The 22,437-nt window shown below is 43.5% G+C and overlaps 3 protein-coding genes across 6 annotated transcripts in view; 1 reads left to right on the forward strand and 2 right to left on the reverse strand.

Moving 5' to 3' along the window:
- Window positions 1–6,354, forward strand: part of LOC308485106 (uncharacterized protein) — a 40,524-nt gene extending 34,170 nt beyond the window's left edge. Inside the window, exons 28-32 of one of the 2 annotated variants that reach the window (XM_081020451.1) lie at window positions 944–1,150; window positions 1,841–1,935; window positions 3,813–3,934; window positions 4,353–4,610; window positions 6,160–6,354. In XM_081020451.1, coding sequence (XP_080876577.1) covers window positions 944–1,150; window positions 1,841–1,935; window positions 3,813–3,934; window positions 4,353–4,591 — 663 coding nt within the window. In that variant the 3' untranslated portion in view covers window positions 4,592–4,610; window positions 6,160–6,354. Of the gene's footprint in view, window positions 1–943; window positions 1,151–1,840; window positions 1,936–3,812; window positions 3,935–4,352; window positions 5,966–6,159 lie in introns of those variants that run through there. The other variant, XM_081020452.1, reaches the window with a different exon arrangement.
- Window positions 6,355–6,796: 442 nt separating this feature from the next.
- On the reverse strand, window positions 6,797–11,972 carry ING2 (inhibitor of growth family member 2). Of its 3 annotated transcripts, none has more exons than XM_081020569.1 (2): window positions 11,572–11,972; window positions 6,797–9,811 (listed from the first exon to the last, which is right to left on the reverse strand). In XM_081020569.1, the coding sequence occupies exons 1-2, from the start codon at window positions 11,825–11,827 to the stop codon at window positions 9,141–9,143; spliced, it is 927 nt and encodes a 308-aa protein (XP_080876695.1). In that variant the 5' UTR covers window positions 11,828–11,972; the 3' UTR covers window positions 6,797–9,140. The 3 variants fall into 3 exon arrangements, with proteins under 3 accessions (XP_080876695.1, XP_080876696.1, XP_080876697.1); XM_081020570.1 differs by lacking the exon at window positions 11,572–11,972 and adding an exon at window positions 11,054–11,155; XM_081020571.1 differs by lacking the exon at window positions 11,572–11,972 and adding an exon at window positions 10,966–11,049.
- Window positions 11,973–16,708: 4,736 nt separating this feature from the next.
- Window positions 16,709–22,276, reverse strand: CDKN2AIP (CDKN2A interacting protein). The gene is made up of 3 exons (XM_081021652.1): window positions 21,622–22,276; window positions 20,157–20,284; window positions 16,709–19,674 (listed from the first exon to the last, which is right to left on the reverse strand). The coding sequence occupies exons 1-3, from the start codon at window positions 21,915–21,917 to the stop codon at window positions 18,536–18,538; spliced, it is 1,563 nt and encodes a 520-aa protein (XP_080877778.1). The 5' UTR covers window positions 21,918–22,276; the 3' UTR covers window positions 16,709–18,535.
- Window positions 22,277–22,437: the final 161 nt, after the last annotated feature.

The following is a 22,437-nucleotide window of genomic DNA, read 5'->3' on the forward strand; positions in this document are numbered from 1 at the left end:
CGTGTGTGTAACATGCACATACCTTTGAGTGGATGCATGGACCTCTCTTGCATCTCCAATTATGCATGTACAGGAAATGGCAGTGGATTAAATGGAAGAACAAAAAGCAAGTAAACACTGTAGGCTTGTTCACCATCCTGCAAAATAATGCCTTTAAGAAGCTTGCACTGCAGCAAGAGTCCACTGTGGGTGGACTTTGGCTGCCTGCATGCCATACATTTAAAGCACTAAGAGTCCAGGGAATTGTAACTGCCCCCCCCCCCACAAACTATACTTCATAAGATTCGGAGGTGGGGGGGAGGGATGTGCTTTAAACGCATGGCATGTACATAGCCCATAACTCAGTCCTGAAGTAGCTTTGATACACCCTGGGTCATCATAGTCTTCCTGTAGTGAAATGGAGCACCAGATATTTAAGGAGAGAATTACTTCAAGAGCACTCCTCCACTTGTAAGAAATGGGATTCTCCACACGGTGCAGAAGAGGTGCCTTACTGGCAGCATATAGTACAGGAGTTGGTAGTTCTGCCAGTCCCTGCAGTAAACATTTACAGTGGTACCTCTGGTTGTGAACTTAATTCGTTCTGGAGGTCCATTCTTAACCTGAAACTGTTCTTAACCTGAGGTACCACTTTAGCTAATGGGGCCTGCCACTGCTGCCGCACCACTGGCACACGATTTCTGTTTTCATCCTGAGGTAAAGTTCTTAATCCAAAGTACTAGTTCCGGGTTAGCGGAGTCTGTAACCCGAAGTGTTTGTAACCCGAGGTACCACTGTATAGCTCATCCCTCCATTCCTCATAGGCGCAGCTATCTTATACCAAAGGCCTTTCATAAGACTGCTAGCTGCAAGAGAGGATAGATGCACCAACATTTTATTTCATGCAAGTATTTATGGCCCAATATCTAAAAATTAATTCACACATCCCATTATCTTCTCTTAGGCTGTTGTGTGTTCCTACTATGCACATCACCTGTCAGTGTTCAGCTTGGAAAGCATGTCCCATCTCCACACCCTTGAGAGCAGAGAATCCATGCTTTCCTTACACAATGCTGCCTTGACCTATAACGGCCATTATCTGGTGCTCTCCAATTACAGCGAGAAGGAGAAAGTCAGCTATGTAACGCTATGGAATTTAGCCACGGGGAAGGTATGTTTTCTGAAATTCTTTTGAGGTGGCAGAGAACCAGCTTTGCAGTTGTGGAGTATGTCCCCTCTCCCCCAAAAAAGAGGTTAATGAACAGCCATAGCTTCCTCACAAATGGTGTGCAAACTAAAGCGATTTTTGCTTTCCTTACAGCAGTTTAAAATTAATGATAGAAAACATTCCCAGTTCTAGAATTTCTGAGCTTGATGTCCTCTTGGTCTGCCCTCCCTCCTGTCCCAAAGTTAGACCTGCAACTCCTGCTCTCTATTTACTGGCTCTTCATTATATCTTCACACCTCATTCTTCCAAAGCTGTAGAGTAGAACACCATCAATGTACTGGAACACTACTCCAGCCTGCCACCTAAAGGGAGAAAGGGCAGTGCTACACATTAGGAAGTGCTAAGTAAGTGTAAGTACATAACCAACGTATTTAAAACGAAAAAAAATCCTTCCAGTAGCACCTTTAAGACCAACTAAGTTAGTTCTTGGTATGAGCTTTCGTGTGCAAGCACACTTCTTCAGATACACAGTGTATCTGAAGAAGTGTGCTTGCACACGAAAGCTCATACCAAGAACTAACTTAGTTGGTCTTAAAGGTGCTACTGGAAGGATTTTTTTTATTTTGACTATGGCAGACCAACACGGCTACCTATCTGTATTTAAAACGGATTATCTCTCCCCTAAAAATGCAGGTTAGGAAAAGACTAAAAAATGAGCCAAATGTCTGCTGTACAGCCATTGCTGCTGATGCTAGTAGGATAATTTTTGGAGTGATGGTGGAAAACAGGTAAGCAAAATGCCAAAGTTTAGTAGTCCCCCCCCCCCCTACAATTGGTCCCCGTCCCCCTTAAATCACTCAGTTCTTCTTAATTGTTTTCTGGAACAGTTTGGCAAGAGTGTCACAGCTAGACACAACTATAACAGGCTTTTGGAAGCAAAACCTCATGGCCCACACAGATATGCCTTTTTAAATGAAGCGAAATTTAAGTACACAGAGGCCTATTTTTCATTGGATTCACCTCTCTCCCTCCTGGTGGAAGAGATTGCAAGTACCACATAGCCCTTCTTCAGACATCAATAGTATATTGCTAGATGACCCTTGGGGTCCATTCCAACTCTACAATTCTATTATCCCATTTAATTACTAGTACTGTATCTACTGAGACACTATGCTTGATTTAGTAACACAATAATTTTTTCATAAAGATTGGAAACTACTTTGGGCAGGTACAAGGGATTACAACTTCCCAATTCAAGTTGTCTTCCTCCTAGATAGGCCCGTTGTGCTTCACAGACTATTGAAATTCTCCTGCTTTCCACTTTTTGTCTGAACACAAGGTGGAGCTTCCCTATGACCATGCAGGGCCTGTCACATACAGCCCTTATCACCAAAGTTTAAGTGTGTACCACGGGGAAAATATTATTAAAATAATTTATAGGCCACTATTCATTTTGAGAAGAAATACCAAGTCCAATGGTTCTACTGTTCCAAGCATGACTAAACCTGGTTCCAATCCTATTTGTTTTCTAAAATTTTAGTATATCCTTTGTATCTACATCTCATCAGAAATTGTATTAGAGACTAGATATATTTAATTTACATGCTCAAGAAAGGCTTGACTGTCCAGCATTCAGCTGCACAGCTGTTAACTAGCTAAACTTCCGGGCAATCGTTTGCCAGGCTTCATTACTTGGCATGACTTTGTGTAAGTTTGGGTAACTAAATAGTGAGATGACATTGTAACACCTGTACAGTGGTACCTCGGTTCTTGAATGAAATCTGTTCCCAAAGCCCGTTCAGCTTCCAAAACGTTCGAAAACCGAGGTGTGGCTTCCCATTGGTTGCAAGAGCTTCTTGCACTCAGCAGAAACCATGTCATATGTTTGGGTTCTGAAAAATGTTCAAAAACAGAAACATTTGCTTCCATGTTTTCGGCATTCGGGAGCCAAAACCGTACAACATCAGAGGCGTTCTGGAACCAAGCTTCCACTGTCTGGTGCATTTCCTGGAGCAGAGATGCTTAGGTCCAAATACTTTTGTACAAAAATTTAAAATGGTGCAATGAAAGAAGCAAAGAGGGCATGAAGAAGTGATCCACAGCTGTATGTCATGGATTGGAAACCTTTATTCAGGCCAAGGTCCCTCATCCCTTCTGTAAGGGTTGGAACTACTTTGGGCAGGTACCTTTTAAGTACAGTAGTCTTTAGTGAAAGAATCTGCATCTGGACTGTTGAACATTATGTTCTACATATTAGAATATGTTGTCCAGTACAGTGGTACCTTGGGTTACAAATGCTTCAGGTTACAGAAATAGTACCTTGGGTTAAGATCTTTGCTTCAGGATGAGAACAGAAATCGTGCGGCGGTGGCATGGCAGCAACGGGAGGCCCCATTAGCAAAAGTGGTGTCTCAGGTTAAGAACAGTTTCAGGTTAAGAACAGACCTCCGGAACGAATTAAGTTCTTAACCCGAGGTACCACTGTATTCCAGATGTCCCAATTTACAAACATCCAATATACTGCAGGGCAAGCTGAAGAAAATGTGAACTCAACACCTTTTTTAACAAAAACCAACATTTGCTCACTATTTACATAAAAATAGTTATTGCCCTGTCTGTCACTCTCAGTACTACAGAACTGATATCTCTTTTTTGTGATTTCTAGGATAAAGATCTGGGATCCGTTTAAGCATAAGCACAAGCTAATTCAAGGTTACGAAGGTCTTCATCTAACTGTGTGCAGCAAACTACACATATTAGATGGAGCAAAGGCTGTTCTGCTTGCAGGTTTGTGACAGATTTATTTTGTGGAGGCTGTTGGAGGCAGTAGGGCTAGAATATTTTTGTTACATTAAGCTGGGAATCAACTCAATGCAATTTTCTCCCACGGTTTGCTTTATTTGCTTACAATGGTTAGTTTAAACATTTAATGGCAAAGCAAAGGTAAAAGACGTCTCTGAAACGGGTACTTTATAAATGAAAAAGGGAAAATCCTTTCAATGTTGGCATGATTTTTAACTTTTCAGCCACTCTAACCCTTTGAACAAGGGGGAAAGCAGAAAGAAATATTGATTTCTATTCTGCATCCATAGATTTAACCAACATGAATGGGTTGCTATTATGATTGATGGAAAAGGAGGGAGAATGCACAATGCTGTGCCTTAGCAGGACATAATGTGATGTTATGCGTATTTTTTCCCATTAGGTGAAGTCAGTATCTGGGATTTGGAAAGCGGCACAGTTGTATCAGTCTTTACACCAGACAGCAAAATCTCCTGCATGACAGTTGCGTTTGATAGAAATACAGTTCTTTTAGGTTTGAGTGACAACCCTACTCTCATTACTTTGAAAATGCTGAGCACCAACACCGCTGCAAGTTCAACAGGAAAAGATTTGTTTGGAGAGGACTCCTCAAGCAGTGAAGAAGAACCTGAAGTTATTTAAAAGCCAAAATTTTAACCAAGTAAGAAGCTAGCATTCACAATTGAATTTTTTTAAAGAGTATGTTACAAGATATCCATTGATTTGAGAGAACTGGTACAAAATACTTTTTTAGTTTCTGTAATGTTGGATCATCACCCAGAGTAGACCCAAGGAAATCAATGAGCTTGTGTTGATTTTAATGGGTCTATTCTAAGCGAGATGAGTGCCGCACCCCATAGTCGCCTTTACCTTTTACCCCAGGGTCCTTTACCTTTTACCTTACTCTGTAAATTTGTTTATAATCTTGCCCAAACAAAAATACCTACTTTTAGCTTGCTATTGGCAGATGTTTCCTGGCCTTCTGCATCAGTGAGAACTTATATTGGTTGCATTGTCTAAGGATCCAAGCAGAGATTATCAGGGATAAAACACCCAAGTCACTAGTTATATAGAGCAGCTTTATTTAGCCTTGAGCTCCCAATGTTGCTGGACCAAAACTCCCATCATCCCTGACCATTGGCTAAGCTGGCTAAGGTTTGGTGAGAGTTGCAGCCCAACAATATCTGTGGTCTCAAGACCGATATAGAAGATATTTTGTACCCTAAATGTCAGAAAATTTTAACAGAATACGTAGAAGGAAGGGGTCTCCCTTTTTTTAGGAGCAGCAAAAAGTAATTGGGATACATATATACTACACACATGGTGAAGCTCATGTGTTTGATTAGGTTTCATAAATGTAGGAAAGGGGTTATCTATCAACTTTAAGAATTGTTATGACAGTGATAATGGATTTCAGCGATTTTGTAAAAGATATAATCAGAATGTTTCAATTGAAATATTGATATTCTATTGTGAAATTTACTGATAAATTAAAATGATAGCAAACATTTGGATGATACTGGGTAATGGCTATTGCATTATGAATATGCATTTGATATCATACTAATCTAAAGCTAAAATAAGCTAGAGTAATACATTTGTCTTAGTGCTACTAACAGTGAGGAATTCTGTTACCTAACTTAGTTGGGTCCAGCTGATTTTGCTCCATCTGAATATCTCAAAGTATGGCTTTAAACAGGACTGTGTTTGTTCTCATCCCTGCTTGGCTTTTGTGTGATTGGGTTGGCACAGCTTATTCCTTACATATAGGCATTGACAAACACTAGCCTCAACCATCTCTCTTTGGCACATACTGTACTTAAGTCAGCTTTGTGTGGAAGAACACCAGTTTATAAGGAAGCATTGGTACAACAATTTCTGATGGCATATGCTACCAGCTCATTTTGAATCAGCCGATCAACTTCATTTTGTTGTGATGTAGCAGAGAGGAGTGGGGATCCCACCTTTCTGGGCATGCTAGATTGGCTTGACTTGAAGTTTAACATCAAGCAGGCAGAGGTAAAAAAATCATCCTGTTTAGGAATTCATTCAGATGTCCTGTTTCATCAATGCCCTAGTTATTCTGAGGTGCAGTTTTAAGAGGTAAGTACAACATGATACGGCATAGAATGCCTTTAATTATGAAATTACGTTTATTGCCTACTGTTCCCACTTCCCTCTTTCCTGTCATTATATGCTGCTAAATTTAGGGACACTCAAAGGGAAGAATACTACTTGTCTTACTCAAGCATATAAGCCAAGCAAGTCAGAAGGAATCTCAGCATTCATACCTATTACAGTGGTACCTCGGGTTACATACGCTTCAGGTTACAGACTCCGCTAACCCAGAAATAGTGCTTCAGGTTAAGAACTTTGCTTCAGGATGAGAACAGAACTTGTGCGGCGGCAGCAGGAGGCCCCATTAGCTAAAGTGGTGCTTCAGGTTAAGAACCGTTTCAGGTTAAGTACGGACCTCCGGAACGAATTAAGTACTTAATCCGAGGTACCACTGTATGATGGTTTTCATCAGAACTCCATTACTTTTATAGCTTTATTTCAATACCATTTGTCAGATACAAATAAAAGAATATTACAAAACCTAGGAGCTAAAGAGCTGTGTGGGGTGTTCCAGAAATGCACTGGGGACTTTCAGTCTCACTCCAGCCTGTGTCAAGGTACCCCTGGAGTGACATTTTGTGAGGCAAATGGAGAATGCAGTGTGAAAGGGAAAACGGACTTCTTTCCACATGCACAAAAACATTTATTATACACGTATATGTTTCTTTGGATCCCAGCCTCTGTGTGCATTACTGAAAAAAGGGGGCAATATAAAAATGTTCTGTTCCATTTTTACAACCAAAATGGTTTTTATTCATAAAACATAGCATGCAAAATATTAGATCCAAGTAATTGATACACTTCAGTGGCACAGTTCTTATTTGCGTGTGCCCAGGCTTACAAAATTTAGAACCAAGAGGGAGATTGTCAAACCACAGCAAGCAAACTTATTTTAAAATCATTAGAAGTTCATAGCAATGACTGTTTCTTAAAAATGGGAAACATTATCATTTTGCTAATATAGGGCTAAGAGTCAGGTTGTCAGTTGGAAGCAGAGGAGACACAGGAATTGCAGATGCTAGTCTGGGCATTCCCAGTGTAGGAATAGTGCAGATATTTAATGCACACCATTACCTGGTTGCAGAATTATCATGCCTAGAAACAGATCTGAAATGCACAAGTAGTTTTACAATCAGTGGAAGGTGTTGAATATGGTGTTAAGCACACAGGAGTGAATAAATCCAAAACCAGTTCCCAGTCTCCGTCAATCAGCTGGGATCAAGTCACTGTTCAAAATATGTCCTCTTTCTTAGAATTTCAACAACATGCTAGTACCTTGGGACTTAAATTTTCCTACTTGTTGCATTATTTTGTTCAGGACACTGAGGAGAAGCAACTAGACACCCAAAATAAATACATATATCTGAACTTGCATTTTGTTTTCCCCCAAAACCCTGAACAGAAGACATATTACTTATGGAAGAAGACTTTCTCTTCCCCTGGGAGATAGTTCACAATCAATGTTGCCCCGTGAAATTGTGAGACAGTGTTTCAGAATCAGTTGAAACAAGTGTCCCATTCCTCTATGGAATACAGAAGTAACGATTCAGCTGATAAAACCCGACACCTAACAATAACAGCAGTTCCCAGTTAAACTAGGTAATATATAAGGTCCCAGAGATGTTGCTACTCACCCTTACAAAATGAAAAATGTCCACCTTAAGTGAAGTATCTGGTCAGAGCTCGTGATAACATTTTTTTTGTGTGTGAAAGTATCCATAACTTTTTCAAAGATCAGTTAAACCACAAAAACTTTAACTGCCACAGAAATGTTTCAGTTTGTTGTTGCAGAAACAAGAGTTTGAAGATATGTGAATTTATTATCGGGCTGTTTATTCCATTTCATTCACATTGCTATTGCCTGACATGCACATTATAACCTCTGTGAAATGCAAATAGATCCCTCTCAAATGCTAGAGGAAAAAAAGCCTTGTTTAGAAAAACCTATAGTAGTATGTTAGACAGCTAGACAGAGGTTACAGCTGTTTGTCATCAAATTTGGCATGTAGAACTCAATTAAAGAAATAATATCTAGTTTTGGAACACCTTCAGTTACTGTCTGCTCCAAAAATAAGGCCTGGTTCCTTATGTATAAGGTTTTACAAAAAGCACTACGCTTTTGAGGAACACAGTTCCTTTTGTCTACATCTACATCTATTGTATCCCTCTTCTATAAGAGGGCAGTTGCTTTTTACTACTACTGAACTTTCCTCAGCTCCAAGAGCCTAGAAAGCACGAAAACCAGTTAACATACTAGTCCAGGCAAACTCTTATAACTTGTCCAAAGACTTATAGATATTATAGTACTTACGCATCCATTGTACCTGTAAACTTTTCAACATGATTGTATGTTCCTGCCGTCATCCAAGAAGTCAGTGGCAAGATGGCACAACATGAGTTAAAAGATGGAAAGGAACAGAATGGGAAAATCAAGTAGCCTCAGTTCAGGACTGTCTTTGTAATGCTGAGTAGAACTCTTCTAGCCATCGTATTTTATTGTTTAATATACCGTCCCTAAAAAGGCTTCTAACCTCATCACCACAAGATTAACATAGTGACATATACAGAAATCACAAGGAAAGCAATAAAGAAGAATGTTGGCTTTTCACCCCGAAAGACTTAAAATGTAACACTAGATTAACCCCAATTAAATATGATCTTTTAAGACTCTGAAGTCTAAAAGCGTCATAGAACGAAAGTGTTCTCAGCAGAATGAGCTATAATGGACTAAAGTTACAACTGCAACAGATGTTAAAATACCAGTCTTAACATGATTATCCCTCCAGTCCGTCCTCATCAGGCATCACCATAATTCTGCAATTAAAAAGAGTGAGGGACCAAGAACTCTTGAATCCCCTTTGTGCTACTCCCATGTGACCCTGTTCGAAGAATTTGGTTTTTTTAGTGCAGAATATTCAAAAGCACAAAAGTACTAACATCTATTAATACTCCATTAGTACTACAGACTGTAAAAAATATTGCATAGTTTTATGCATTATTCTAAAATATGGGTCTGCCTATTAAACAGTTTTTAATAAAAACTACGCAGCTCTCAATGTATTCAGAGCATCGACTACCTCGATCTTCTATCTTTTTTGGATTTGTCTGTACATTTATCCATAGTCTTCTCATTGTCTCCTCTGCACTTAGGACAATACCATTTCCCCTTCGGTTTGTAAGTAAGTCCAACACATGAAAAATGAAACCATTCAATGGGACATAGTTCATTGTCACACCCTATCATTTCCCCGTAAGACACTTGGTCACAGAGACAGTAAGTTGGTTCATTAGGGTCTACTGCAAAATCTACTGGTGAAGCTTCCCTTTCTTGTTTAGCTTTAGAGCGTTTCTTTTTCTTAGCAGATTTGGATCTCTTTTCTTTAGGGGGCTGGTCATCATATTCATCAATTCCATTTGCTATATGGCATATATCACGGCTTTCACTGGTGCGCTGTCGACGTGGTCTTCGTGAAGATCTTTCTGGTAGACAAGGGTCCACTTTTGACTTTTCGGTGGGCTTCTCTGTATCTGACAGATCTTGGAAACACTGAGACTGGGACTCTATTTGCCGGGCTCTGTTCTCTACCAACTCAAGCATCTGAGTGACTATTTGGATTTTCTCATCACCAAGCTCTTGACTGTTGATCAGGGCTCGCTGAAGATGCTGCTGCAAACGCTTTTTCTGAGCAGGATCATCTTCACTCTTGTATTTTTCATAGACTTCGTCGATTTCTTTTAACGCTTCTGTTAAAAAGAAATCAGAATAAATGTATTATGAACTAGAATCCTTCAAGTCCCTCCTTTCAAGCTGACAAATGCTAATCTTGTACTAAAAATGTGAATAGTACATATCAGAGGCTATGTAATAAAGCATATACTTTCAAAGGATAGTAACACATTAAGATGCAAAAACAAATCTGTCCAAGGCCTCTTCCAAAATACAAGGAAGTTTCTTAAAAGCATCTAGAGATGTATCATTTAGCATGTCAGCATTATAAAGTGACATAATTAAATCTGGTGTATCATAGGGGGGGTGGGAAAGCAGGTTTGTTTTTTCTAGTACTTTCCTCTTCCGACATTCTACCTTGAAATGGGAAGGTGCATTTTTCACATGTTAAGTACTGAAAAATACTATTTCTGTCAATTTACAAGAGGTGGGGAATCTCAGGTCTAGAGCCCAAATGTGGCCCTTCAAACCTCTCCCCAGGCCACACTCTTCATCAGCCTTGCTCTGCTTTTGCCTAGTGGGAATGCATTCTAGAACTATGGCAATGCCTCTTTGCTTGCATGGATAGCGAATAGAGAAACGCTTGTGTAAAACATACAGAGTCTGTATGGCTAGAATGTAGCCTGCTGTACAAAGGCAAGAGTCATGTCCACTGCTTTACCTACTTGTGCCTCTGGCCCTACCCACTGTGTGTCCCCTGGAAGGTTACCTACAAAAGAATGTGGCCCTCAGGCTAAAAAAACACAACAAAACAGGTTTCCCAGCTCCGTTTTGCAGGGAAGTTGGAGAAAAAATTATATTGAAGAAAATACACCATTCCCCAAACACCTCCATCCGCATTCTAACATCATACACAAGAGACCAAAACATCATAGAATTGTAGAGTTGGAAGGGACCAAGAGTATCATCTAGTCCAACCCCCTGCAGTGCAGAAATCATCTTGTTTGCTTCACTTGCCTGGAGGTGTTAGACTAAAACCATGTAAAAAGATGGGGGGGGGATCCCTTGGTTGCAAGTAGAACAAATAGTAGTAAATGGCCTTGAATATATGCTCTTCACCCATCTGCCACAAACACTAAAAAGAAAAAAAGCACTTTACCTACCACATGTATAGTCTGTTGATACAAATGATAGCCCCCAAACCTAGCTAATCTAGCCCTGTCAGCCCTACCTGGGAAGCGGGTGGTGTGCAACTGTGCAGGTGCGTGCATGCGTGGGTGATCACTGCACTGCATTTGAAACAACAACAACAACTCAACTTTGCAGAGACGTCTCCCTGTGCAACCAAGGGAAAAACGAAAACAATTTCGAAGTTCGCATCTCGGAACTTTTCGGGCGATGCATCTCACCGGAGACCCCACCACCACCACGGAGGCGTCACACGGGTCCTGCTACTGAACCTCCTTCCCTCGTGAACTTGGACTTAAAAAAAAGGTGGCAGAGGGCATGCCCCGTCGTCCGCCGCCCCCCCCCCAGCTCGCGTCACAGGGTCATGAGGGCGGGGGTGGGTGGTCCAAGCCCCGCCGGGGCCCCAGGGCCGGGGTCATTCCTCAGCGCCCACCGCCTCAAGTTCGTCCCGAGGGCCAAGGCGGGGGGGGGGCTGGCGGAGCGTGGCCATTTTCCTCCCCCTCCGGGCGCCTGGTGAGGCGTGGACGCCCCTCCTCCTTTCAAAGCAAGGGCGGTTGGACTGGAGGGGTGGGGGGTGGGAGCAGCGCCGTTCCCTCCGCCGCCATCGCCCCCTCCTCCCCGCTCTTTCTCTCCCCCCCCCCCCGCTTACCCCGGCAGCGCGTGTCCATCTCGCGCAGGAGCGAGGCCAGCCTTTGCATGTCCAGCGGCAGCGACTCGACGCACTCCAGGTAGTCCTGCACGTAGCGCGCCAGGATCCTCTCCGACACGCCGCCGCCTCCGCCGCACGGGAAGCCGGACACTCCGCCGCCGCCGCCGGCCCCGCCGGCTGCAGTGGCAGCAGAACCGGCAGCCGCCGCCCCAGACCCCGCCCCCCCAGGCTGTTGCCCCGGCGACCCCAACATCATTACGCGACGTGACAGCGACCCTGCTTCCCCCTCGGCGGACCCGGGGCCCTCGAGCGATGGGGAGGGGGGAGGGGAAGGAAGCCCCTCCGGCCGCTTCTGTTAATCGGCGCAGGCAGCCTAGGCGAAAGAAAACCTCCTCCCTCACTTGGAACTCCCCGCCTCTTTTTCCCTTCCGCGCCCCCCCCTCCTTCTCCTCCTCGCTTTTTTTTTTGGTACCGCGGAGCACGCATGCGCGAGGCCTTGTCCTTATAAGGAGCGGCCGGTTCGCATTCTCCCGCCTTCCCCTCACACCCGACGCGATTGGTCCGGACAGATGGGACGTCAGGAGGCCAACGCGGAAAACGAAGGGCGGGGTCTCAACTTAAAGAGACACCGCTCCATGCCATTACGGTTTCCCCTCCTTCCCTTCCTGCCGGTGCCTGGTCTCAACGGAACGATCACTCTCTCCCTCTCTCACACACACACTCTTTATCAGAACCCGCCCACTTTTTTTCTTCCAGCCAATCCGCTGCCGAGAGGGACGGAAATGAAGCCGGAGAAACCGAACGTCCCCCCCCCGCCTCCCTCTTTCACTTGTGTCTGAATCTGTTGACAGCGGCGCGTGGAAGGGAGGAGAGAAGGGCTGGGGGAACAAAAGGGAGTTGGCGCGGGGGAGGAGAGGAGGGAAAGTGACACTGGAGCGCCCACGTGGGACTGGGAGGGGGAATGGAATATTCTGCTTCAGGACCAGTTTGCCAATAGCAGTGTGCTCCCAAACGTTGTTGTTGTTTAGTCGTTTAGTCATGTCCGACTCTTCCTGACCCCATGGACCAGAGCATGCCAGGCACTCCTGTCTTCCACTGCCTCCCGCAGTTTGGTCAAACTCGTGCTGGTAGCTTCGAGAACACTGTCCAACCATCTCCTTCTCTGTTGTCCCCTTCTCCTTGTGCCCTCCATCTTTCCCACATCAGGGTCTTTTCCAGGGAGTCTTCTCTTCTCATGAGGTGGCCAAAGTATTGGAGCCTCAGCTTCAGGATCTGTCCTCCCAGTGAGCACTCAGGGCTGATTTCCTTCAGAATGGATAGGTTTGATTTTCTTGCAGTCCATGGGACTCTCAAGAGTCTCCTCCAGCACCATAATTCAAAAGCATCAATTCTTCGACGGTCAGCCTTCTTTATGGTCCAGCTCTCACTTCCATACATCACTACTGGGAAAACCATGGCTTTAACTATACGGACCTTTGTTGGCAAGGTGATATCTGTGCTTTTTAAGATGCTGTCTAGGTTTGTCATTGCTTTTCTCCCAAGAAGCAGGCGTCTTTTAATTTCGTGGCTGCTGTCACCATTTGCAGTGATCATGGAGCCCAAGAAAGTAAAATCTCTCACTGCCTTTACGCCTCTCATTCTCCATTGCGTCCCCTTCTATTTGTGGATCGCCCTTGCTTCGAGGGTCTCTGGACTACTCCTCCTTCTCCACTTCCCGTTTTATGCTCTCGATTTATGCAGAGTGAAAAGTAACTTGGTCATAGTGTGCTGCTCACCTTGCTGCATGAGCTACTGTGGCTTTAGAAATTACCCCGCACCTGAAATGAGTGGGACTTGGAAGTTTCCAGCTACACATAGTCCAGGCACACAGTAAACTCGAGTGAACCGACTATGGAGTAAACTGCACGAAACAACACATCAAATCAAACAAGTAAAGTACAACACACTAAAAAAAATCAAAATCAAACCAGCCGTGCTGTAGCTCGCCTGCCCCAATCGAGCAGGAATTGAGACAAATTACTGCTGATGGTTGGGAGGCTCTAGCGGTCAGTCCTACGGAACTCAGGTTTTTTTTCTGAGTAACATACTGATGCTGTTATTGCTGGTGCTGATAACGCCATTTGGACTAGATGACACAAGTCTACTGTTGCATTTGTAAAAAAAAAAAGGCGTTCTGAGAATGAGCCCCGTTCTGTTGGTGCGGCGATCTCTGTGAAAGATGCACATGCGCACTACCTGCGTGACTATGGAGGTGACGAGAGGCCCCTCCCGCGCCCACCCGCTCGGCCCTGAGGGCTTCTTGGCGGAATCAACGTGGGCTCGCGAGACGGGTTGTTGCGCGCTGCAAAGCACGCGGCACTCTCTGCCCAAGGTCCGGGGACTTTCCCCTAGGCGGGCTCAAGGCGCCCAAGAGAAACAAGCGTTCTCCGCGCGTAGCCTAGAGAGCAGGTCTTTAGAACACCCTACGAAAACCGACGCAGACAGCGGCTATATAAAGCCTTGAAGAAGCGCTCTTTTTCCAGGTCATGGTGAGCAGCATGAAATGTAAAACCTTTTCTGTTTTATATAAAATCGTAGTGCGGAGGTTCTCTGTCTTTCTCTCTCTCTTTTTTTATGTGGGGGATTGTGAGGGGCGGCAGTTCTTTACTACAGAAGCTCTGGTTGCGTATGCTAAGCGCGCATGCAGATAGTATGCAAATATAACTCATCGCTCCGCCCATTACTAACTGGAATTTAAGAAGCGGAGGGTGAATTCCGCCAGCTTAAAACTTCTAGGTTGTGGCTGTATAGACTGAGGAGTTGAGCTCGCTGCAGGATCCACGGGGCGTCAGATCCCGCCCCCCTGCTCCTGATGTTCTCCTTGCACATCTTCCCTCACCCCATTTCCCCTGGCAGGGGCCGGGTTGGAGGGCGCCAATCCGGTGCCAAAATTTATTGGGCTGGTCCTGCTGTTTTCCCATTGCAGGGTTTATTTGAATCCATGTTCACAAGGTTATATTGTTCGAGATCCTGGTGGTTTGTAAATGGAACATTCCATTTACCACTGTTCCAATGTATTAGATAAGGGACGCAGGTGGTGCTGTGGGTTAAACCATAGAGCCTAGGACTTGCAGATCAGAAGGTCGTCGGTGTTGCTCAGTCCCTGCTCCTGCCAACTTAGCAGTTCAAAAGCATGTCAAGTACAAGTAGATAAATAGGTACCACTCCGGAGGGAAGGTAAATGGCTTTTACGTGCGCTGCTCTGGTTCGCCAGAAGCGGCTTAGTCATGCTGGCCACATGACCCGGAAGCTGTACGCCGCTCCCTCGGCCAATACAGCGAGATGAGTGCCGCAACCCGAGTCGGTCACGACTGGACCTAATGGTCAGGGGTCCCTTTACCTTTAATGTATTAGATAACCATCTGAAGCAACAACAGTAGAACAGCAGTCTTACCTTATAACTTTTGGTAGAGCAGCAGCAAGGAGCAGTCACTTTTGTTGCCCACCCACTGAGCAGCATTGGGCAGGAGGGGTGGGTTTGGGGTGAGCAAAGGGAGAGTGCAGGCAAGAGTGTACCAAAGAGGAGCTGCTGCCTTCTTTTGCTAGCACTCACCCAGTGGTAGCGCTCAGGGAAGGCCAGGAGGCAGCACAGCTAGGATGTGTGTATGTTGTCCTGCCAGGTGAATCCCTCTCCTTAACCTGTTGACCAGATGCTTGCCCGTAAACATAAATTGCTTGAGTGTGAAGAGCGATTGTAAGTTATTTCCTAACCTTCTACTGCAAATGTGGTAGCAGAAGCAGACACGGGAGCCCAGAAGATGTCCCACGTAGCAAACACTGGAGCCAGCTGCGTCTTGTATTGTTTGACTTCTCGCAGAACCAAACACCAGCTTTAAGGCCAAAAGGTAGTTTGCCTGTACATCATACACCCTCCGCTAGCGATGCCCTTGCCCTGCTAGTTTAGTCCAGCACATATGAAAATGGAAATGTTCAAAAAGCTAAAAAGGGTATCAACCTCCCTGGATGTGGGGGCACACCTCAGGAGTCTAGTAAGAGCTGCAATAATTCTGTATGCGATGAGAGTTATATTTGCATACCACTTCTGTAACACAGTACAACCACCCTTGTTGGACAACCACCAGAATTGTTAACTAGTACTTTAAAAAATGTATTGTGGGTATTATTCATCCTCACTACTTCTGCTTGGCTGAAGGTGGTTATGCATTTCCAGCAAAATCAATTCAGAACAAAAAGTACCTCAGGTTGTAGCAATAAATTTAATTAAAACTGCCAACTACCGTGGCTACTTTCAGTCCGCCAGAGGACGTGGTTGTGCTCCACTCACTTCCATACAGATGCGTTACACTTTTCTGTACCAGTGTAAAATAGAGACCCCAAATTAAATTGGAAGTCAAGGGATGTGTTAGTCTAAAACTGCTAACTCTATGGGCAGAATGATGCTTGTAGCCAAAGCTTTACCTGAAGTTGATACTGCAGTTCTCACCAATGACAACTTTTTTTCTTTTTTTTTAAAGTGGAAACTGCTAGATCATATGCAAGTGAGAGAGAATGCCTGGTCAGAGAATAGAAGGGTGTGTAAGGAAGTGTGTGGGGTGACTCTGCCTGCTCCTGGCAATATAAGGCTGTCAATGGCTACTAGCCACAATCAGTGTTTTACTTCCACTCACAAGAGGCAGTATGCCTCTGAATACTAGCTGCTGGGAACTGCAGATGAGCAGCGTGTTGTTATGCTCATGTCCTGCTTGCAGGGTTCCTACAGGCATCTGGTTGGCTGCTGTAAGGGCAGGCTGCTGGATTAGAGGGGTCAGTGGCCTAATCCAGCAAACACTTATGACCTTGGATAGGAATGGCAGCCACAAAGGGATGTGACCTGAAAAAGGTTATTCACCTCCATAGCAAAATGCTGGCTGCAGATGTGCTTTTTGTTTAACAAGCAAATATTACTATACAAGGCCAAATTAAAGAAGCACAAAGAAATACACATTTGACGCTACTTTTTCTGCCACTCTTCTCTTCTCACAAGTGTTGTGGATTGTACAATCTACCATGCTGTACAAATAAAAACTGAAATCAAAATTGTTTTCCCAATAGTTTTTTGCAAGATGTTTAACCCATTAAGTTTGAACAGGAGCCAAACAACTGAAAATATCTTTATTTGAATGAGTATTTTTTTCTTACAAAGGAGTCTACCTTTCTTTAACAAACAATCAGCTGCCACATATTCATTTTTACCCACTTTTGCTCAGGAACAGGGGTCACCAACATGGCACCTGCAGGTGCAGATGTGCTCAACAAGGCCTTCCCTTCAACAGAACCCACACTCATTTCTCAGGTTTGCAAATGTGCTTATGGGCCCTAAGATGTCAGCAACCCCTATTACACAATATTCTATTAAAATGCATTTGAAATCGATTTGCAAAAATTTGAATAATGAGTTGGATCCTAAGTCAACGTAAGGAAGTTCGTGAAAGGAGTGTTTCCTTTCTCCCTCCCCTATCACTCCTTGGTATCCCATCTCACAGTTCAGGATGGGCTCTCCAACTCTCCAGAGACTTAGCAAAGGGTGAGGCAGGTGGCCGCAGGAACAGAAATGTTCCTTCCATAAATTTCCTTTAAGTTTCCTTAAGATTAAGCTATTGCGTGTTCTGTTGCTGAGGTGAGAGGAATTATTTAAGCAACTTCAGGAAGGGCTCTGTTGTAATTCACTACTTGTATTTCATTCAGCTGCAAGAAATGCTGTCTTGCTTCCCATCTTACAGCTTTGGTCCAGATCCTGGAATTAGCATAGGTAGTTGTTGCCTTGGGATATTTATTAAATGCCACAGCAACACTCAAAGCAGTGCTGTGTGAAGAAAATTAACAGGCGATGGGAAATGCTCCATCAGTGCTGTGAGAACATTTCACTGTTCAGAGAACATTTTACTAACATGGAGGTAACAGAACGATGCCTGTACATGTAGACCTATGTGCAGACATCACAGCAGTGCAGAACTTTAGATGAGATTCAGTGTGTGAATAAAACACCTTTTAGTTAATACTTGTTGACAACCCCAAGTCATAATGCAGTGCAGGTTTTAATAAAATTAGCACTTAATTTGAGTGGTTGAACTTGCAAATTAATACTACTGTGTTTAAGACTGAGCAAATATCTAAGTTATAACCATATATTGTTAGTTAAATGAAATGGAAGCAGAATATTTCATAAAATCTTTAAAAATAATCCCAAATTACACAGACATAAATAATTGCTGAATATAGAAAGCTGCATTTATTAGAAAAAAAGCAAAGATGGTATTTCTCACAAAATATAAGTAAAAGCTGCTTAGAGAAGTGTTTAGTGATAGAAGTAATTTGGTGATTATTGACTGACAATTTGCAAGTATGATATTAAATAGGACCAGCATATCATTTTAGTTAAAATTTAAAATATTACTACTTCATTAAAAAACTTAAATCAACTATCTTGAGTCAAATCAACTATCTTCTTTTTTTAAAAGAGGCATATGAACATTCTGAGCAACATATAAAGCAGGTGATTAAAGGTTTGATTGAAACTTTTAGACAGCCTTCTACAATCCAGATACAATGGTTCTTGTCTACAAATCTGTTCGCAGCTAAAAAGGATGAGTTCTGAAGTGAGCATTACTGATACTAAATTGTAGGATTTAGAAAATTAGACTGAACAGCAAACTGTACCTTAATTGTTCCTTAAAAAATAGAAGACCTGGTATACTATTTAGCAAATAAAACAGCACACTAATGTGCTATATATGTTAAGGCATACCTCAGCAAGCTTTACATCTATAACAAATTATTTACATTTGCTACTGAGTGAAAAGAACAAGAATTCCTAAAAACTGAAAAATACAAAATATATGGGAGTCTAATACAGTGTACAAAAAGTAATCGAGTTATTTGTGATAGAACAATATTTGCTAATATAAACAGTGACTGTTTCACTGTTTTATAATATTTCTTGAGGATTTCTTAAAGCTGGAGGTAAATTTAATGGTTTTGATTCTTCATCAAGAAGCACCAAATCTTCAATCTCCCTTCCTTTGTACTTCCTTTTACATAATTTCACAATTACCTTTTTCTTGAGAAACAGTTTCAGTGCCTCTCTTGAAGCAACTGCTTTGGCATTTTCCTTACTTTTTCCACAGCCAGTACCCAAATACACCGATTTACATCTCAGTTCACACACCACATTTTCCTGAGAGCTTTTATTCTGAGGTAAATCCGCCAGCTCTTTCAGTGGGACAAATTCAACATCTAATGTTGCCTTTACAGACTGAATGGATGAGTTTAAGAGTTCGACATGATTGACATTGGGACTAAACCCTCCAACAGCAACTAACTTCCAAGCAACAGCTTTGTATAGTCTATTGAAAAATGGTTGCCTCTCTTTTGCATCTTCACTTGTTAATAATTTGCATGGCACTTTGGCAGGAACCACACTCGTGTGTGAGCTGCTTTTTGAAGCTAACGCTGCCGTATCTTCCAATGTGCCTTTCTTTTCAGATGCTAATGTGTTTTCAGATTTGGATTCTGAAGGTTTCTTTAAACAGTAATTCAGTTTTGATTCAGGGCCAGGCAAAGAAGAAGCCACAGCTGATTTCTGCCTAGTGGTTGCTGTAGATTCATAATTAGCAACTCTGGCTTCTACTCTTGCTACAGTTGAGGATGCAGCGGGTGCTACCTTCTGCGCTGTGGAGACTGGAGCTGCAGTTGCTACCTTCTGGACTGCAGTTGAGGATGCTGTGGGTGCTGCTATCTGAGGTGCAGTCGAAGAGGCTACAGGTGCTACCTTCTGAGCTGTAGAGACTGGAGCTGTAGGCGTTACCTTCTGAACCACTGCTGCTGATGCTGTAGGTGCTTCCTTTTCGGCCACAGTCGAAGATGCTGCAGGTGCTACCTTTTGGGCTGCAGTCGAAGACAGTGGCTTCTCTGCATTTTTTGCTGCCTCTTTTCCTGGGTTCTTCACAGGATTACTATCTGTTTCCATGGGCTCTTCTGGCTTTGCAGACTCTGCATCACTGCCAGTAATTTCAGAAGCTTTTTCTGTGCCAACAGCACGCTTCTTGCAAGGCTCTTCTGGCCCTTCTAAAAAAAAGTTAAAAACAAATTATGTCTGTAATTCAGAGTAAGTGTAACTGTCCTTATCACAATCAAACACACACTTTAGAAACAGAGTCAAGGAAACTGAGTTACCTTAAAGTCTTACAATTAATGGCCTCTGCAGGAATTGTATAGGTATAGAATTAATAACTGTCTGCTTTGAAGAGGTACATTTAAAGCATCATACCCTACTGTATGTAGTTTAGATCAAAGTTCCTTGCTCACTGCTGCCATAAAACTACTAGGAAGGCAAATTGACAGTTAACACTTCTGCATGAATTAAATCAAATTCACCTTACACTTATTTGATTGTAAGATTTACCAAAGCAAAATGAGTTAGATCAAATATTAATAATATTATCAACATAACTGACAATTTAAAGAATGTTGGCTGACATTTTTGAGAGGATAACATGTATTCATTTATTATGCTCCTATGTGTATTTGCACAGCTATTATCTGCTAACCATTGCTACTGGATATGCCTCGTTTCACCTTGGCAACCAGTTCATCTCTCAGAGTGTGGGTTGGAGCATTGGTCACTGTGATGCCTGCAGCCATGTCCATCACTTTTTCCATCACTTGCAGAGGATACCTGAAGGGAAAAGGCAACTGCAATTAGCATTTTGAGGAAAAATTTAGTTCGCATTCACTGATCCTCAAGACAGCTACCAACACATACATGTTATTTGGATTGTAGATATTGCCAATTCCACCTTCACACACCCCAAGCAGTAGTGTAGTAAGAACTCAAGAGAAGAAGAAAAAGGGGGCAGCTATTTTCAGGGTCAGAATGTTTTCAGACATCTGGCTGCATGGGTGCTTGGCTCTAAAAAGCAATTAAAATACTTTAAATAAACTTTTGATGCCTCAGAGTTTGAGGCATTCTCCAAACCCCAGATATCTGCGTTGTGGAATAGTAATTCCATTTTTCAATGCACTGATATAAGAATGGCTCAGATCAATACAAAATTACTTCTAATTAGGCCTCATTAAGCCCAATGTGAAAAGATAATGATTCAACTTAAATCTTATTGATTTCAGTGTCAACTAAATGTGACTAGCTCCACCTGGATCCACTTGATTGTGTAAAACTGGAGACGTCTTATGTTCCGCTCAAAAAATGTTTCAAGAAGCAAATAGCAATTTATCTGCCATTCAGGGTGACTTGTGGAAAGACAGAACAATGAGACCTAGACAAGAGGAATTCAATGCTCTAAGATTATTAGAGTCTTAGCACTGTTTAGTCACAGAATGTGTATTCAGAGTAACAAGCTTGCCTCTCATCTCAGAATCTAGATTAACAAAAAGGGGGGGGGGGACACAGTCAAAATAGAAGATACATTTGTTTGGTTTAGCTGGCTGTTACAAAGTCTTATAAGCACCACAGTTCTGAACAGAGGTAGCAAAATTAAAGTAATTACAGGCTTTAGCACAATTGGCCTATATGGTAAAATCAGGACATGATCAACATAATGAGGGTGTTGTGGGACTACAGCAACTTACAGGTACACCAGGCAACTACCTTGCTAAAGGTATACAAGTTTGGTCCTGGTCAGTGCCTCAGTGGAAATCACCCGGGAATCCCATGTATGTCAGCCTGAGCTTCATGATAGAAGAAACATGGGATATGAATATGACAATACGTACAGTTAATACAATTAGGCAGAAAATGATCTTGTAGTTTTTGCTCAAAAATGGGGGATTAACGTTATTTTAGCACATAAGCCAGCTGCAAAAATACGTGCATTAGCTTGTAAAGAACAAAGATTTATAACAACATTCGGAGAATGCCTTATTTTCCTTCTTAGGTTTATGACATCTTAATTAACTCCTCCTCCTCATTGTGAAATTAATTACCCTTAAAGTAACGTAACGTATCTCACGCAAACGAAACGCTTTTAAGTTTCACTTCTCCCGCCAGCGACTCACCTGCATCCCAGGAAGACATGGTTGGCCCACACCATAGACAGAGAGGTCAGTCGCCGTAATTCCACGCTGTCTCCGTCCCCGCCACCGCCGTCTTTCCCGCCCGGCGACAAGGGCAGGCCTTCCGCGTTGCGAATCAAGAACTCCCGGCGGTGCTGCCAGTGGCCCTCGGGCTCGCACTCCGCGCGCAGCTTCTCCACCCAGCCCGTCCCAGCGTCGCCGTCTTCCCCCACTTCCTCACCCCCTCGGCAGGGCTCGGAGTCGGGCCCCGCCGCTGGGGCGGCCTCCCCGCCGGCCATGGTGCTCGGCGGGAAGTCGCCTCCTGCCGCTGCTCGCTCTCCGCGACAGGGAACTGTTCACGGCAGGCCCGGGAAGTAGCGCTGGGCGAGGGCCCAGCTTCCGCCCGAACTGGCTTGCGGCGCCTGAGGCGGACACTCAAAATCCCCTCACCGGAGATGATCGTATCAGAAGAGGCCATGCCCACAAGACCCAGTTCCGGCGAGCCATTATGACTTCACTTCCCGCGCCGACCGCTGGCCCCTGAGGATGATGATATAAAGCTGCGTTTTTCCCCCATAGCCCTTTGCTGATCCAAGAGGGCGGGGAAGGCAAGGGTGTTATCACCACTTCCGGCTTTCAAACGGCTACCTCTTGTGTGCAAGGCAGGAGCGTAAAACAAACTGGGAAGGGCTCCTTTATCCCTTTAAAGCAGTAAAGGCCAAACTTGGCCCTCCAGCTGTTTTGGGACTACAATTCCCATCATCCCTGACCACTGGTCCTGTTAGCTAGGAGTGATGGGAGTTGTAATCCCAAAAACAG

Source organism: Podarcis pityusensis (assembly GCF_964106645.2).
Source record: "Podarcis pityusensis genome assembly, chromosome: 9".
In the NCBI taxonomy this organism is placed as follows: domain Eukaryota; kingdom Metazoa; phylum Chordata; class Lepidosauria; order Squamata; family Lacertidae; genus Podarcis; species Podarcis pityusensis.

Excerpts from the sequence above, each read along its gene's own strand:
- CDKN2AIP (XM_081021652.1), bottom strand. The coding sequence starts at position 21,917 with ATGGCCGGCGGGGAGGCCGCCCCAGCGGCGGGGCCCGACTCCGAGCCC. Across the intron at positions 20,285-21,621 it reads CATGTCTTCCTGGGATGCAG|GTATCCTCTGCAAGTGATGG; the intron begins GTGAGTCGCTGG and ends TTTTCCCTTCAG. Across the intron at positions 19,675-20,156 it reads AGGCATATCCAGTAGCAATG|AAGGGCCAGAAGAGCCTTGC; the intron begins GTTAGCAGATAA and ends ACTTTTTTTTAG.
- ING2 (XM_081020569.1), bottom strand. The coding sequence starts at position 11,827 with ATGATGTTGGGGTCGCCGGGGCAACAGCCTGGGGGGGCGGGGTCTGGG. Across the intron at positions 9,812-11,571 it reads GATGGACACGCGCTGCCGGG|AAGCGTTAAAAGAAATCGAC; the intron begins GTAAGCGGGGGG and ends TCTTTTTAACAG.